Source organism: Cydia fagiglandana, chromosome 3 (genome assembly GCF_963556715.1).
Source record: "Cydia fagiglandana chromosome 3, ilCydFagi1.1, whole genome shotgun sequence".
In the NCBI taxonomy this organism is placed as follows: domain Eukaryota; kingdom Metazoa; phylum Arthropoda; class Insecta; order Lepidoptera; family Tortricidae; genus Cydia; species Cydia fagiglandana.
This window is the reverse complement of record NC_085934.1, coordinates 155,011-172,614: the sequence shown is the minus strand read 5'-3', so window position 1 is coordinate 172,614 and position 17,604 is coordinate 155,011. Positions and strand designations below refer to the sequence as shown.

The 17,604-nt window shown below is 36.9% G+C and overlaps 3 protein-coding genes across 3 annotated transcripts in view; 2 read left to right on the top strand and 1 right to left on the bottom strand.

Moving 5' to 3' along the window:
- LOC134680473 (galanin receptor type 3) overlaps positions 1-17,604 on the top strand; it is a 116,126-nt gene that overhangs the window by 40,504 nt on the left and 58,018 nt on the right. The gene's annotated exons all lie outside the window — the stretch shown is intronic.
- Positions 3,452-7,065, bottom strand: LOC134680471 (uncharacterized). Its single transcript, XM_063539602.1, has 5 exons — positions 6,484-7,065; positions 5,995-6,057; positions 5,847-5,909; positions 4,467-4,563; positions 3,452-4,351 (listed from the first exon to the last, which is right to left on the bottom strand). Exons 1-5 carry the CDS (start codon positions 6,561-6,563, stop codon positions 4,178-4,180), a joined length of 477 nt encoding a protein of 158 aa, XP_063395672.1. The 5' UTR covers positions 6,564-7,065; the 3' UTR covers positions 3,452-4,177.
- Positions 10,677-14,289, top strand: LOC134680470 (uncharacterized). Its single transcript, XM_063539601.1, has 5 exons — positions 10,677-11,258; positions 11,685-11,747; positions 11,833-11,895; positions 13,178-13,274; positions 13,390-14,289. The coding sequence occupies exons 1-5, from the start codon at positions 11,179-11,181 to the stop codon at positions 13,561-13,563; spliced, it is 477 nt and encodes a 158-aa protein (XP_063395671.1). The 5' UTR covers positions 10,677-11,178; the 3' UTR covers positions 13,564-14,289.

Here is a 17,604-nt window from a genome sequence, read left to right as displayed (position 1 = left end):
TGTGCGCATGTGTGTGTATCTGTGTGTGTGTCTGATATTTAGTTCTGTGAGTCTCTGTGATATTTAATAAGAAGTCGAAGGATCTGACAAGCAAAATTCTAAACAGAAGTTGATTTTCAGAGTAATTTAGATAAAAAGTAAAAAGCCGCGCAATGGCTATTTCTTCCGTCACCAGTTTCGCGTGGCGTGACACATCTTTTGTCCCCTTCTAATTTTAATAAAATAAACGTACGTTGAAAAATAACGTACATTCTGTTTGAAATAAAATGCTAAAGAATTTCCATGACAGATTTAGAAACGCACAAAGAGATAAAGATCTCTTAACTGAAAGGCTGCCGATTTTGCCGATGTACCTCCTTTGTAGGCATTACAAGGCCCTTTCCTTTGCTTCACTGTAAGAGCCTTTACACATTGCGCGATGCGGTATCGGATGCAGGATCCTACATCCGCGTAGTCGGGCCGCACACTTCAACAAACATTATGTCTACACATACGCACACAAACAATATCTGATTCCTAAAGGGGGGGGGGGTCCGACATGGCTGAAATTATCCTTTTCGATATCCGATGTCGGAAGGCGCCTATGAGAATACGAGTAACAGCTGCAGGAGAGTGCCCTATGACATTAAGTATTTTTTTATTCAATAAAGATTTCTTGTGAATAAATAAATACAGAAAAACACATATTATTTTATACATCTTACTTCTGTCCGATATCGGATCGGACAATATGAACACGCTCTTACAAGGCCCTTTTGGCTGATTTTCTGTAAGTCATGTGTTGAAATGAAACGTACTTCTTATAGGGCGTTCTGTGTGTGGGACAAGGTACTCAAGTAGGCAAATATATCTTCATAATGCGGCGTTACGTGAACGCAGCTATTCGCCACCCTGTAGAGGTGCGCTCAAGACGGTAACACTCCCCTCTCCCAGACCTAAACATTTTAAAGCAAATTTTTTAATACCTACTTAAGTTTCTTAGGTCAGGTCAGGGAAAATATTCTGGCAACGGGAACATTCCCAAAGCACATTACTGGTGTATAGCTATAGGTGTGACACATCCGGCATTAAGTTGATATGTGCGGTGTTGTGCTTTGTTGTTGGAATGGATATGCCTCGTTGATACTCGCAGGAACAGGGAAATATACCGGGAACGCGAACATTCCCACAGCACACCACTTGTGTGAAGTTCTAAGTTTTTTGGACATTAAGTTGATATGTGCTGTGGTGTTGCGTGCGTTTTGACTGTCTTCAGACTACTCATGTAGGCTTTAAGCAATGTGCAAAAAAGTCATATGAAATGAAAGTGGCGGAACGGTGAGATGCGAGCCAATGAGCAAGACGATCATCAAGGTCGTATCAAAACCAATATAACATGTAAGTAGTAAGTTAAGGCCGTTCCCGTACCCAAATGAAATCTACAATCGAGGCTCCCCTCACGCCACCCGTCCCGCCCCTAGATACAATGACGATACAACAGCGCCACGCAAGAAGTAGCGACTTGAAATGAACTAACAGGACACTGATTTGTAAAACGTATTACTTAATACTGAAAAAGCATGCTGCATCTCATAGATGGCGTTAAAAGTTAAAATGGAAAAATAAATGAAACATAGTGTAAATTAAATATTCATTTTAATGAAGTCAACTCTTATTTCAATAATATTTAATTATAAGGGTAAATACAGTTTATATTTAAACAAATTAATGACTGCAAGTTTTCTATAATATCATTATTTATTAGGTATACTGTGCAGGTATATCATCGATATTTATTAAAAAAAACCGGGCAGGTGCGAGTCGGACTCGCGCACGAAGGGTTCCGTACCATAATGCAAAAAAAAAAACAAAAAAAAAAGCAAAAAAACGGTCACCCATCCAAGTACTGACCACTCCCGACATTGCTTAACTTTGGTCAAAAATCACGTTTGTTGTATGGGAGCCCCATTTAAATCTTTATTTTATTCTGTTTTTAGTATTTGTTGTTATAGCGGCAACAGAAATACATCATCTGTGAAAATTTCAACTGTCTAGCTATCACGGTTCGTGAGATACAGCCTGGTGACAGACGGACGGACGGACGGACAGCGAAGTCTTAGTAATAGGGTCCCGTTTTACCCTTTGGGTACGGAACCCTAAAAAGTTAGGGCATACCGATACAAGTGCGAAAAATAGGTAATTCGCACATGTATCGTACAACGTTTTACAGTACATAATATGGCCCTTTAAATTTTCGACATAGTTACGTAATGTGCTAATTATCGCACTAATGCGGTAAAGCAGCACCATATTGTAATAGTAAGGTGTATTCGGGTAATACCGAATGTCGGATAATTCCGAAATTCAGATGAAAATCACCCTTAATTCCATCATAATAAAAGTCTCTTTTCGGAACTATCCGACAGTTTTCGACATTCGGAATTACCCGAGTAAACCTTACCTACATTACGTTTACAAGTGCGGCAAATAGGAAATTCGAAACGAGTGGCGTTTTGAATCGACACGAGTTGCGAATTACCTATTCGCATATGTATCGTACAACGTTTTACAGTACCTACATACATATGGCCCCTTGAATTTTCGACATAGTCACGTAATTGCTAATTATCGCACTAGTGCTGTAAAATAGCACCATATGACTGTAAATCAAATTTATTCATTTTACAGAGTTCCATAGGTTCGTCGAATCACTCAAGAGGAACTTTTTTCTCAGGAACGTGTAGAGGTCTCAAATTGAAATTATATCAAATAGGTACTCGGATCTACTCTATTGTCAAATATATTAGCTTTTTTTCTCGTATATCGCAAAAATCCGAATTAATATCAAAATACCGGTATTAATATTGAAATCCCGGGATTGACATGCAATATCGGAAATCAATCCCGGGATTGAGAATGATCCGATATTGCATGCCCTAACCAAGTTTCAACCTATCAACGAATAATAAATCCCGGGATCCGGATATTTCGATATTGGTCCTTCTCAATACCGAAAATGGAATCTTGAGCTTTGCAAGGGTTTCAAGGCACGAGGGTTAAACAAACCACTTCACAACTTGAAATCAATTTTACCTACTCACATGCAATTTTGCACATTTATTCATAAATTAACGTTTAAAAACCGGCATTTTTGTGACTGACTGACTAATAGATCAAAAACCTAACCCACTTCCAGCTGACCTAGAAACTTGAAATTTGACACCAAGGTAGACTATTAGGAGTTTATAAAGGGAACAATCTAAAAACTGAAAATTATTGATAATTTGATGAAGAAAAACACATATATCGATAATAGGCTAGATGACTAATTTTCATTTATGGTATCAATCGATCAGGTATGTCTTTAGGATCAAAAGTCTATATGGTATCCATTGCATTAAAGGAATACAAAAGTTAGAAATGATAGTCAAAGTCCGACAGTCGTACTTCACTCGCGAAACGCCCCGAACAAAACGTCAAGGTCACTGAGAGTCCATCTTGAAGTATGAACAAAACAAGAAAATTGCGATTTTGTCTGTGAAATATTGCGTTTATGTATATAGTTTCCATACAATTTTTTATTGGATAAAATGTGAGGAATCGAATGGTATCCTTATTTTTGTAGTTTTTGGAAGTTGAAAAGAACTTTAATGTTGAAACTTTCAGGCGTTGTACTTTTGTATTATTTCCATATATTTTTTTAATATCCACAATATTGTGATAAATTGCTCATTTGCTATGTATTTTACTAGATTTTGTTGTAAAATTCAACATGTGTCATCATCCCTATTAATTTAGACTTATGGATCAAAAACCTAACCTTCTTGATATTTGGCAGGTAGACCATTAGGAGTATACTCGTATAGAGGAAAAAATCTGAAAACTGAAAATTATTGATAATTTGATGTAAAAAATCATATATTCATAATTATTCGATTAATTAAGTACCTAAGACTTACCAAAAACCTAACCCACTTTTAGATAACCTAGAAACTTGATATTTGGCATGAAGGTAGACTAAAAGGCGTATAAAAAAAGAAAATATTGAAAACTGAAATTTTTTGACAGTTGACCGCGCGTTAGCGAGGGTCTCGTTTTCAGCACAACTGCTTTTATGATTAACACTAGTAATTTCTTACTTTTTGTACAAAAGTAATGATTTCCCAACAAAAACATAAATGTGAAATGAGAGCCAAGTTCAATTATGCCCATGTTTTACTTCTCCAACCAACTGCATTTCTTGAATACCGCATCCTAAGGGTCCATGATTGCAAATCGATTGTAATTTTGTAAAAAAATTACTAATTGCAACAATTCTTCGACCGACGGTTTTGTCAGGAAGCTCTTCTTCCAAATCGAACGATATTTGTAACTGAAAATAAAATATATTGTAAGTGTTAGCATTTACAATTTGTCACATCATGTACAGTCGACGTCAAAGATTTATAATAAGGTGAAAAATGTATACATATATCATAATCACCTACCTCATGGGTATCTTCTTCCTCTAATAGACTAGGAACCCGATAAGTGTCATCCACCTGTGCAATGCGTGGGTTCAAAATGTTTGAGCTGGTCGCCTCACTGTCAAAACCAAAATTAAATAAATGTATGATGTTTTACAGCACATATGGACTTTACCGCACTAGTGCGATAATGCACACACACATTACGTATGTATGTAAAATATTTAAAGGGCTATATGTACTGTAAAACGTTGTACGATACATGTGAGAATAGGTAATACGCAACTATAATTTTCGGTCGAAGTTTGCATGGTAATATTGGTAATGTACATCATATATTTTTTTTTGTTTTATCATTCTCTTATTTTAGAAGTTAAGGGGGGGGGGGACACATTTTACCACTTTGGAGGTGTCTCTCGCGCAATAAAAAATCGGTCAACACGCTCAAGAAAAGTAAATCATTTACTATTGTGTAGGGTAGTATAATATAAAATAACTATCAGTTCATTAAAAAAAAACGTAAAAGAATAACAAAAGTACGGACAATCGGTAAATCCCGGGATTTTAATTTCCGGGACTTACTCATGCAACCCTATTACATTTTATCAGTGTACATTTTTAGGGTTCCGTACCCAAAGGGTAAAAACGGGACCCTATTACTAAGACTTCGCTGTCCGTCCGTCCGTCTGTCATCAGGCTGTATCTCATGAACCGTGGTAGCTAGACAGTTGAAATTTTCACAGATGATTGAATTTCAATCGCCGCTATAACAACAAATACTAAAAACAGAATAAAATAAATAGTTATACAACAAACGTGATTTTTGCCGTTCTTTGCGTAATGGTACGGAACCCTGCGTGTGCGAGTCCAACTTGCACTTGGCCGGTTTTTTTAAAATTAAGTACCTCTTGGAGAATATCAAATAACTGATGAGGGCAATGTATCTCGTACGATATTATTGATTGGCGACATTTTATTTAGTTTTCGGCGAACATTTGCTAAGTAGGTAGTACTAATAGCCATCTAGGAAAATAAGTACGAAATATGTCCAAATAATTGAGACTATCAATTTAAAGCATAAAAAGATATAAGCATCTGCACTGATAGGAAAACAGTAGGTATCCAACTAAGGTCTTTTCGTACGCCGCCGCTGTGAGTAGGTAGGTATTTATCGCAACGCACGAAGTTACGCGCGACACAGGTACCTACATATGTGACGTTATCTATGAAAAGGGACCTTATTGTCGATGGCGCTTCCGCCATTATTAACGATGCTCTGATATAAATACCACGCCGCGCGACGCAGTGCGTCGTAAGCGCCATAGACAATAAGGTCCCTTTTCATAGATAATGCCACAATTAGAATTCATAGATAATGCCACAATTAGAATTAGAACTTACTCGTTATTTTGACTGACTTTCAACTTTGATGAAATCGGAGATTCCATTTCCATATTTTGCAGTCTGTAAATAAAGATAAATTGTAGTATATAGTGAATTGTGTTACGTAGGTAGGGCTAAAAAGCACAAGTCAAATAATTATACTCACTCGATGTAGTCTAAAGATATAGTATCATCTTCGGCTGTGAAATTATCCAATTTTCTTCTTTTCCTAGAAAGACAAAAAAGCAAAAAGTTTAGACGCATGACAAATCACGAGCTGAGGTTCAAACCCTCGATAGGTGGATGGATTGCTAGAACGCTTTATGCGTGTAATTGTGTGCGTTACATGTATTACTGTGTGCTCGTATTTATAGGAAGGCCCACTACACCGCAACCGCGTACGCACACATAGACGGCAATGTTTTCTGCTTTGCCGTGGCGCTAGTGCCGCGTGGTGTAAACGTCGCGAATCGCAATATCCTTTTAAGCTATTTGGATGATGACTTGATGACAGTGTTTAACCGGTAGATGGAGCGATTATTAAATTTTAGAATGTTTTAAGTTATATGGATTACTAATTAGTACGATCAAGTATATATTAAATTAAGTAATAATTACTTATTTCACTGTGTAATAAATATACATTTTTACTTACGTTTGTTCCATTGTTTGTTGGAATCTTCTGAGTTGTCTTTTTCGAGATGTCTTCTTTTTAATGAGTTGCTTGTTACCCATTATAGGTTTTGGTGCACACGGTATACACACAACACACACTAGCCACAACTAGCTAGCTAGCTAGGTGCTAGGACACACAACACAGAACAGTTTTTATAACTAAATCTTATATTTGTTTTGGGGACACGTAGTACAGGTCCGTCTGGCACGAGCGCTCAGCCATCACTGTCTCATTTCGAAAGACGGACGGAGATAGAGCATGCAGGCCGAAGTCAATATTTTGTTACGATAGAATTAGTTGATGTTTATTTATTTTAAAAATATTGCCTCTAATTATCGTTTTTCTAAAGCTGTCAAATTATTGTTATAGTTATGATTGATTTTTCTCCTTTTTTTGTTTCATAGTGTCACATAGTAAAGAAACAAGTAAAGTTGGAGTATAAATTCGAATTGGAGGTTACTTTGGGAATAAATTGTATCGAGCGAAGTGTTATGAATCGTGTATCGAAAGCTGTGTTATGAAAGATAATATAATCAAGAATTATATATATTTTTCCCACGTCTACAAATATCAACGTTTCTTAGAAAAATAGGATAACAATTGGGGAGTTTTTACATTTCTGGCTCAGGGAACGGCCTTAATAAATCTGGATCGGGTTCCACGTATGTGACGTATGAAAAGTTCGCATAGGCCGGTAGGTGGCATTTATACCTGGTAATTACTCGGCCGCGATAATTAGCCGGTTGATTGGGTGGCGGCCATTCAATACATTTTGTGAATGTGGATTCACACACACAGCCTACATCAGTAGGGTAGGTAAATAAATGCGGTGCTGAATCTGCCACCGAGACCGCGCGGGTGGTCGTTGGTCGAGCGATTGCAGGGATTTGCCGCAAATTTAGAGGATACTGTTTCTCTAGGCCCGAGCAAAATAAACTATCAGGCGAATTCGAACGTATACTACCATCTCGTCCGCGCCGATACATGTACCTAGGTACTTATACACGTACTTATGTAGATGTACGCGAGACATGACGTCAGTGCGCTTTCGGATTGGCCTCTAATAGTTATTTGTTTTACAAGGGGGCAAAGTTGTTCGCTCGTGCTAATATTGATACCCCCCAAAAAAGGGGGAGGCCTATGTTCAGCAGTGGACATCTTATGGCTGAGATGATGATGATGATGAATATTGATACCCGAACAAGCGAAAGAATCCAAAATTGAACCACTCGCTACGCTCGTGGTTCAAAATATGGAATCACGAGCGTTGCAAGGGTTTCAAAGCACGAGGGTTAAACAAAATTTGCCCCCGATTGAAACACAAAATTTTTCACCACACCAACCCAAAGCAAATATTAAATGTGCAATATCAAACAAAATCATATCAAATCAAAACCAAATGAATTTTATTAAATATTTATCATCCAAAATCATAATTCAAAAGTCAATTCTACCAGCAAACATAAGAAAACAACTCAAAATTTGCATTTAATTACTTTGCCTCACATGTGAATAAAATGCAACTTTGCTATCAGTTTTTGAAGTGCAAAGTAAGCCTTTCCAAGCTGGTGTGGTGAAAATTTATCTTACCCCATGGGGTTATTGCTATTCGTAACTAAGTACTAAATAGCTTTGGAATTTCATATTTTTATAACGTAGCTTGAAATTACATACCAACATAAAGAAAGATTGAAGCATTCAATTCATTACTTCATTAGCAATGTATTAAACTTGAACGCCAAACTATAGCAAATACATTTCGAGCACTTTCCGTAAGAGGCTCGGTACTGTGCCACCGTTTTATTGAAAATAATATGTTACCTATTTCCCCGATCACATTACTACCTACGTCGCCAGAATTATATGTATTATTCATCCTTACGAGGATTCCTATAAATGTACAGGAAATAATTCAATAGGATTTCGAAAGGAGATTCGCTATATTTCTTAAAGTGAAACGGACCAAATTCGATGTTAATAGGGAGTTTGATGTTAATTGCAGTAATACGCAATGTTCTGCCGCCAGAGTGCAGCACCAGCACACAACGTAAACCATACGAGTAGAGTAACTTACATAATCACTACACCTTACAAAACAAAGTCCCCCTCTGTTGGTTTGTTCTCGATAAACTCAAAAACTACTGAACGGATTTTCATGCGGTTTGCACTTAATATCAATAGAGTGATTCTTAAGGAAGGTTCAGGCCCACTTGCACCATTCCACTAACCCGGGGTTAATTGATCAAACCTGGAGTTGCCATGTTTACCGGTACAATTTGACACTAGGTTAACGATTTAACCGCTTAACCCCGGGTTTGTGGAATGGTGCAATACAAGAGGGCCTTAGGTGTATAATTTATTAACCCGTGTAAAGCCTCAAAATATCCATATGACATACATTCGATGCCTCAGAGCGATTTGTTTACCTCTGCTTGGACTCCCATCGCCAAGACGATCGTCGAGGTCATGGTCATACCATAACCAGTTCAAGAGCATAACAAATGTTAGGTACCTATATGTATTACAAACAAACTCCTCGCCAGGGTTGATGACGTAGGTAGGTACCCTGTTCTGACAGTTATTATTATGAGGGTCAACCTGTTCGCTGATTGGTCTATTCAGCTAATGCCCCTGTCAGCCACAGCGGCGACATCAATCGTTGTATTGTATTGTAATGGGAAAAAGGCAAGTTATTGCGGCGAGTTTCTTCAGTAATGGCTCAATATGAACCCTCATATTGCTCGATACCAGAGGACTCACCTACGTTTTAGAAACATTTTTGTAGGCACCTTTTTAAAATTTGCGTAATAGTAGGTAGAAGTGAAGATTTTGACTTTTGTTTTCTGTGGTACAGTCATTATATCCAAAAAACCGACCCTACCCGTGAATAATTAGTTCTTGGATTTTTTTTTCGTAGGTCCCTCGGGGAGGTCACTGGGAGTGTAAATTCAAAAAGTAGGCTTAATCAGGCTCCTGCGTATATTCGAAAAATGGTTTTTTTCCAAAGAAACGGTTTTTCTTCAATAACTCGGTCATTTTTGATTTTACAGTAAAACCGTAAGGACAAAAACTGTAGGAAATTTGATTCTCTACAAGTTAGTCCAGTCATTATATCCAAAAAACCGACCCTTCCCATGAATAATCAGTTCTTGGATTTTTTTTTCGTACGTCCCTCGGGGGAATCACTGGGAGTGTAAATTCAAAAAGTAGACTGAATCAGGGTCCTGTGTATATTCTAAAAACGGTTTTTCTTGAATAACTCGGTCATTTTTGATTTTACAGTAAAACCGTGAGGACAAAAATTGTTCAGAATTTGATTCTCTACAACTTCGTTTCTCTTAATTTATGCCGTAAAGCGTGGAACATAGGAGATAATGATAATATTTTGAATTTTTCGGGTTTTTCAGGTTTAATTTCTAAAATATCGATTTTGGGGGAAAGGAGGTGGGAACCAAAATTGTTCAGAATTTGATTCTCTACAAGTTTAGTCCTCTTCATTTATGTCGTAAAGTTGAAAATAAACGAGATGTTGAAAATATTTTGAATTTGTCGCTTTTTTCAAATTTTATTTCCAAACTAGCGATCCTAGATGAAAAATTGTGAGGACCAAACTTGTAGAGAATCAAATTTTCCAAAATTTTTGTCCTCACGGTTTTACTGTAAAATCATAAATGACCGAGTTATTCAAGAAAAACCGTTTTTGGAATATACACAGGACCCTGATTCAGTCTACTTTTTGAATTTACACTCCCAGTGATTCCCCCGAGGGACGTACAAAAAAAAATCCAAGAACTGATTATTCACGGAAAAGGTCGGTTTTTTGGATATAATGACTGGACTAACTTGTAGAGAATCAAATTTCCTACAATTTTTGTCCTTACGGTTTTACTGTAAAATCAAAAATGGCTGAGTTATTGAAGAAAAACCGTTTATTTGGAAAAAAAACCATTTTTTGAATATACGCAGGAGCCTGATTAAGCCTACTTTTTGAATTTACACTCCCAGTGACCCCCCCGAGGGACCTACGAAAAAAAAATCCAAGAACTAATTATTCACGGGTCAAAATCTATAATGACTGTACTATTGTGTTCTTTAAGGCCGTTCCCTGAGCCAGAAATGTAAAAACTCCCCAATTGTTATCCTATTTTTCTAAGAAACGTTGATATTTGTAGACGTGGGAAAAATATATATAATTCTTGATTATATTATCTTTCATAACACAGCTTTCGATACACGATTCATAACACTTCGCTCGATACAATTTATTCCCAAAGTAACCTCCAATTCGAATTTATACTCCAACTTTACTTGTTTCTTTACTATGTGACACTATGAAACAAAAAAAGGAGAAAAATCAATCATAACTATAACAATAATTTGACAGCTTTAGAAAAACGATAATTAGAGGCAATATTTTTAAAATAAATAAACATCAACTAATTCTATCGTAACAAAATATTGACTTCGGCCTGCATGCTCTATCTCCGTCCGTCTTTCGAAATGAGACAGTGATGGCTGAGCGCTCGTGCCAGACGGACCTGTACTACGTGTCCCCAAAACAAATATAAGATTTAGTTATAAAAACTGTTCTGTGTTGTGTGTCCTAGCACCTAGCTAGCTAGCTAGTTGTGGCTAGTGTGTGTTGTGTGTATACCGTGTGCACCAAAACCTATAATGGGTAACAAGCAACTCATTAAAAAGAAGACATCTCGAAAAAGACAACTCAGAAGATTCCAACAAACAATGGAACAAACGTAAGTAAAAATGTATATTTATTACACAGTGAAATAAGTAATTATTACTTAATTTAATATATACTTGATCGTACTAATTAGTAATCCATATAACTTAAAACATTCTAAAATTTAATAATCGCTCCATCTACCGGTTAAACACTGTCATCAAGTCATCATCCAAATAGCTTAAAAGGATATTGCGATTCGCGACGTTTACACCACGCGGCACTAGCGCCACGGCAAAGCAGAAAACATTGCCGTCTATGTGTGCGTACGCGGTTGCGGTGTAGTGGGCCTTCCTATAAATACGAGCACACAGTAATACATGTAACGCACACAATTACACGCATAAAGCGTTCTAGCAATCCATCCACCTATCGAGGGTTTGAACCTCAGCTCGTGATTTGTCATGCGTCTAAACTTTTTGCTTTTTTGTCTTTCTAGGAAAAGAAGAAAATTGGATAATTTCACAGCCGAAGATGATACTATATCTTTAGACTACATCGAGTGAGTATAATTATTTGACTTGTGCTTTTTAGCCCTACCTACGTAACACAATTCACTATATACTACAATTTATCTTTATTTACAGACTGCAAAATATGGAAATGGAATCTCCGATTTCATCAAAGTTGAAAGTCAGTCAAAATAACGAGTAAGTTCTAATTCTAATTGTGGCATTATCTATGAATTCTAATTGTGGCATTATCTATGAAAAGGGACCTTATTGTCTATGGCGCTTACGACGCACTGCGTCGCGCGGCGTGGTATTTATATCAGAGCATCGTTAATAATGGCGGAAGCGCCATCGACAATAAGGTCCCTTTTCATAGATAACGTCACATATGTAGGTACCTGTGTCGCGCGTAACTTCGTGCGTTGCGATAAATACCTACCTACTCACAGCGGCGGCGTACGAAAAGACCTTAGTTGGATACCTACTGTTTTCCTATCAGTGCAGATGCTTATATCTTTTTATGCTTTAAATTGATAGTCTCAATTATTTGGACATATTTCGTACTTATTTTCCTAGATGGCTATTAGTACTACCTACTTAGCAAATGTTCGCCGAAAACTAAATAAAATGTCGCCAATCAATAATATCGTACGAGATACATTGCCCTCATCAGTTATTTGATATTCTCCAAGAGGTACTTAATTTTAAAAAAACCGGCCAAGTGCAAGTTGGACTCGCACACGCAGGGTTCCGTACCATTACGCAAAGAACGGCAAAAATCACGTTTGTTGTATAACTATTTATTTTATTCTGTTTTTAGTATTTGTTGTTATAGCGGCGATTGAAATTCAATCATCTGTGAAAATTTCAACTGTCTAGCTACCACGGTTCATGAGATACAGCCTGATGACAGACGGACGGACGGACAGCGAAGTCTTAGTAATAGGGTCCCGTTTTTACCCTTTGGGTACGGAACCCTAAAAATGTACACTGATAAAATGTAATAGGGTTGCATGAGTAAGTCCCGGAAATTAAAATCCCGGGATTTACCGATTGTCCGTACTTTTGTTATTCTTTTACGTTTTTTTTTAATGAACTGATAGTTATTTTATATTATACTACCCTACACAATAGTAAATGATTTACTTTTCTTGAGCGTGTTGACCGATTTTTTATTGCGCGAGAGACACCTCCAAAGTGGTAAAATGTGTCCCCCCCCCCTTAACTTCTAAAATAAGAGAATGATAAAACAAAAAAAAATATATGATGTACATTACCAATATTACCATGCAAACTTCGACCGAAAATTATAGTTGCGTATTACCTATTCTCACATGTATCGTACAACGTTTTACAGTACATATAGCCCTTTAAATATTTTACATACATACGTAATGTGTGTGTGCATTATCGCACTAGTGCGGTAAAGTCCATATGTGCTGTAAAACATCATACATTTATTTAATTTTGGTTTTGACAGTGAGGCGACCAGCTCAAACATTTTGAACCCACGCATTGCACAGGTGGATGACACTTATCGGGTTCCTAGTCTATTAGAGGAAGAAGATACCCATGAGGTAGGTGATTATGATATATGTATACATTTTTCACCTTATTATAAATCTTTGACGTCGACTGTACATGATGTGACAAATTGTAAATGCTAACACTTACAATATATTTTATTTTCAGTTACAAATATCGTTCGATTTGGAAGAAGAGCTTCCTGACAAAACCGTCGGTCGAAGAATTGTTGCAATTAGTAATTTTTTTACAAAATTACAATCGATTTGCAATCATGGACCCTTAGGATGCGGTATTCAAGAAATGCAGTTGGTTGGAGAAGTAAAACATGGGCATAATTGAACTTGGCTCTCATTTCACATTTATGTTTTTGTTGGGAAATCATTACTTTTGTACAAAAAGTAAGAAATTACTAGTGTTAATCATAAAAGCAGTTGTGCTGAAAACGAGACCCTCGCTAACGCGCGGTCAACTGTCAAAAAATTTCAGTTTTCAATATTTTCTTTTTTTATACGCCTTTTAGTCTACCTTCATGCCAAATATCAAGTTTCTAGGTTATCTAAAAGTGGGTTAGGTTTTTGGTAAGTCTTAGGTACTTAATTAATCGAATAATTATGAATATATGATTTTTTACATCAAATTATCAATAATTTTCAGTTTTCAGATTTTTTCCTCTATACGAGTATACTCCTAATGGTCTACCTGCCAAATATCAAGAAGGTTAGGTTTTTGATCCATAAGTCTAAATTAATAGGGATGATGACACATGTTGAATTTTACAACAAAATCTAGTAAAATACATAGCAAATGAGCAATTTATCACAATATTGTGGATATTAAAAAAATATATGGAAATAATACAAAAGTACAACGCCTGAAAGTTTCAACATTAAAGTTCTTTTCAACTTCCAAAAACTACAAAAATAAGGATACCATTCGATTCCTCACATTTTATCCAATAAAAAATTGTATGGAAACTATATACATAAACGCAATATTTCACAGACAAAATCGCAATTTTCTTGTTTTGTTCATACTTCAAGATGGACTCTCAGTGACCTTGACGTTTTGTTCGGGGCGTTTCGCGAGTGAAGTACGACTGTCGGACTTTGACTATCATTTCTAACTTTTGTATTCCTTTAATGCAATGGATACCATATAGACTTTTGATCCTAAAGACATACCTGATCGATTGATACCATAAATGAAAATTAGTCATCTAGCCTATTATCGATATATGTGTTTTTCTTCATCAAATTATCAATAATTTTCAGTTTTTAGATTGTTCCCTTTATAAACTCCTAATAGTCTACCTTGGTGTCAAATTTCAAGTTTCTAGGTCAGCTGGAAGTGGGTTAGGTTTTTGATCTATTAGTCAGTCAGTCACAAAAATGCCGGTTTTTAAACGTTAATTTATGAATAAATGTGCAAAATTGCATGTGAGTAGGTAAAATTGATTTCAAGTTGTGAAGTGGTTTGTTTAACCCTCGTGCCTTGAAACCCTTGCAAAGCTCAAGATTCCATTTTCGGTATTGAGAAGGACCAATATCGAAATATCCGGATCCCGGGATTTATTATTCGTTGATAGGTTGAAACTTGGTTAGGGCATGCAATATCGGATCATTCTCAATCCCGGGATTGATTTCCGATATTGCATGTCAATCCCGGGATTTCAATATTAATACCGGTATTTTGATATTAATTCGGATTTTTGCGATATACGAGAAAAAAAGCTAATATATTTGACAATAGAGTAGATCCGAGTACCTATTTGATATAATTTCAATTTGAGACCTCTACACGTTCCTGAGAAAAAAGTTCCTCTTGAGTGATTCGACGAACCTATGGAACTCTGTAAAATGAATAAATTTGATTTACAGTCATATGGTGCTATTTTACAGCACTAGTGCGATAATTAGCAATTACGTGACTATGTCGAAAATTCAAGGGGCCATATGTATGTAGGTACTGTAAAACGTTGTACGATACATATGCGAATAGGTAATTCGCAACTCGTGTCGATTCAAAACGCCACTCGTTTCGAATTTCCTATTTGCCGCACTTGTAAACGTAATGTAGGTAAGGTTTACTCGGGTAATTCCGAATGTCGAAAACTGTCGGATAGTTCCGAAAAGAGACTTTTATTATGATGGAATTAAGGGTGATTTTCATCTGAATTTCGGAATTATCCGACATTCGGTATTACCCGAATACACCTTACTATTACAATATGGTGCTGCTTTACCGCATTAGTGCGATAATTAGCACATTACGTAACTATGTCGAAAATTTAAAGGGCCATATTATGTACTGTAAAACGTTGTACGATACATGTGCGAATTACCTATTTTTCGCACTTGTATCGGTATGCCCTAACTTTTTAGGGTTCCGTACCCAAAGGGTAAAACGGGACCCTATTACTAAGACTTCGCTGTCCGTCCGTCCGTCCGTCTGTCACCAGGCTGTATCTCACGAACCGTGATAGCTAGACAGTTGAAATTTTCACAGATGATGTATTTCTGTTGCCGCTATAACAACAAATACTAAAAACAGAATAAAATAAAGATTTAAATGGGGCTCCCATACAACAAACGTGATTTTTGACCAAAGTTAAGCAATGTCGGGAGTGGTCAGTACTTGGATGGGTGACCGTTTTTTTGCTTTTTTTTTTGTTTTTTTTTTTGCATTATGGTACGGAACCCTTCGTGCGCGAGTCCGACTCGCACCTGCCCGGTTTTTTTTAATAAATATCGATGATATACCTGCACAGTATACCTAATAAATAATGATATTATAGAAAACTTGCAGTCATTAATTTGTTTAAATATAAACTGTATTTACCCTTATAATTAAATATTATTGAAATAAGAGTTGACTTCATTAAAATGAATATTTAATTTACACTATGTTTCATTTATTTTTCCATTTTAACTTTTAACGCCATCTATGAGATGCAGCATGCTTTTTCAGTATTAAGTAATACGTTTTACAAATCAGTGTCCTGTTAGTTCATTTCAAGTCGCTACTTCTTGCGTGGCGCTGTTGTATCGTCATTGTATCTAGGGGCGGGACGGGTGGCGTGAGGGGAGCCTCGATTGTAGATTTCATTTGGGTACGGGAACGGCCTTAATATACCTACTTATATAAAACATTTCGAAGTTTAGTTCGTAATGTTGTGTGAAAATTGCCTTCGTTTAAAACGTGGGCCTCAAACGTTGGGTCGGTTGGTACGTTATTCAAAGGTGTTTCTAAAGGGAAGGGATAGCCCGAGCAGGCAAAAACTTTACACCGAAGGTCCCCGAAACAATAATCACACATAATGAGCACAAGAATATCACCATGTTTATTTCTGAATAAACAATTTTTAATTTTCCCCCTATGCGTGTTTAATATATCTGAATAAATATTTTATCTATTTTTCGGGTCCGTCCGTCCGTCCGTCTGTCTCTCACCAGGCTGTATCTCACGAACCGTGATAGCTAGACAGTTGAAATTTTCACAGATGATGTATTTCTGTTGCCGCTATAACAACAAATACTAAACACAGAATAAAATAAAGATTTAAATGGGGCTCCCATACAACAAACGTGATTTTTGACCAAAGTTAAGCAACGTCGGGCGTGGTCAGTACTTGGATGGGTGACCGTTTTTTTTTTATGGATTTTTTTTCCGTTTTTTTTTTCATTATGGTACGGAACCCTTCGTGCGCGAGTCCGACTCGCACTTGCCCGGTTTTTTTTAGGCTGCACACACATATCACTCATTGTCAGTCCTGCGTGGGCCCTAGCTTCCAAGTGTGGAGCAAACGAGTATCGCCAAAATATTTCGTTTAAGAAAACAAATGCCAACGCAAACACGCACCCGCCGCCGCCGCCCGGAGAGCTCGGCCAACATTCAACAATTGGGGCACCATGGCATGCAAAACAACCTGTTTGTGTTGGTGGAACTAGTAGCCTATGGATGCACATTAGAACGTACAGTTTGACATCAAAATTATATCTAAATGATGAAATTTAGTCATCAATTGCGCGTGTATTTCGTGCTTGTACTTGTCCGTACATGTATTGGCGCAACAAGACGCATTGGTGAATGAGAACAAAATGACATCATTAGATATCATTTTGATATTAAAATAAAACTTTGATTTGGCCTCCTAGTTTTTAGAGCCTGTTCTCATTGGTGGAACCAGCGGTGTATGGCCTCTGAAAGACTTAAAAATATCTCGTGTGAAAACCTTTTGCTTATAAAATTAATATTCATAGAAAATATTCCCTTTGATTAGAGAATCGATATCGATAGAGCAATCAACTCGCCCTGGCTCGACTAGCGATCGGAACCCTCGTGTATAACCTTCGGCCAAATTGGATCGTGTGGCGACACCTT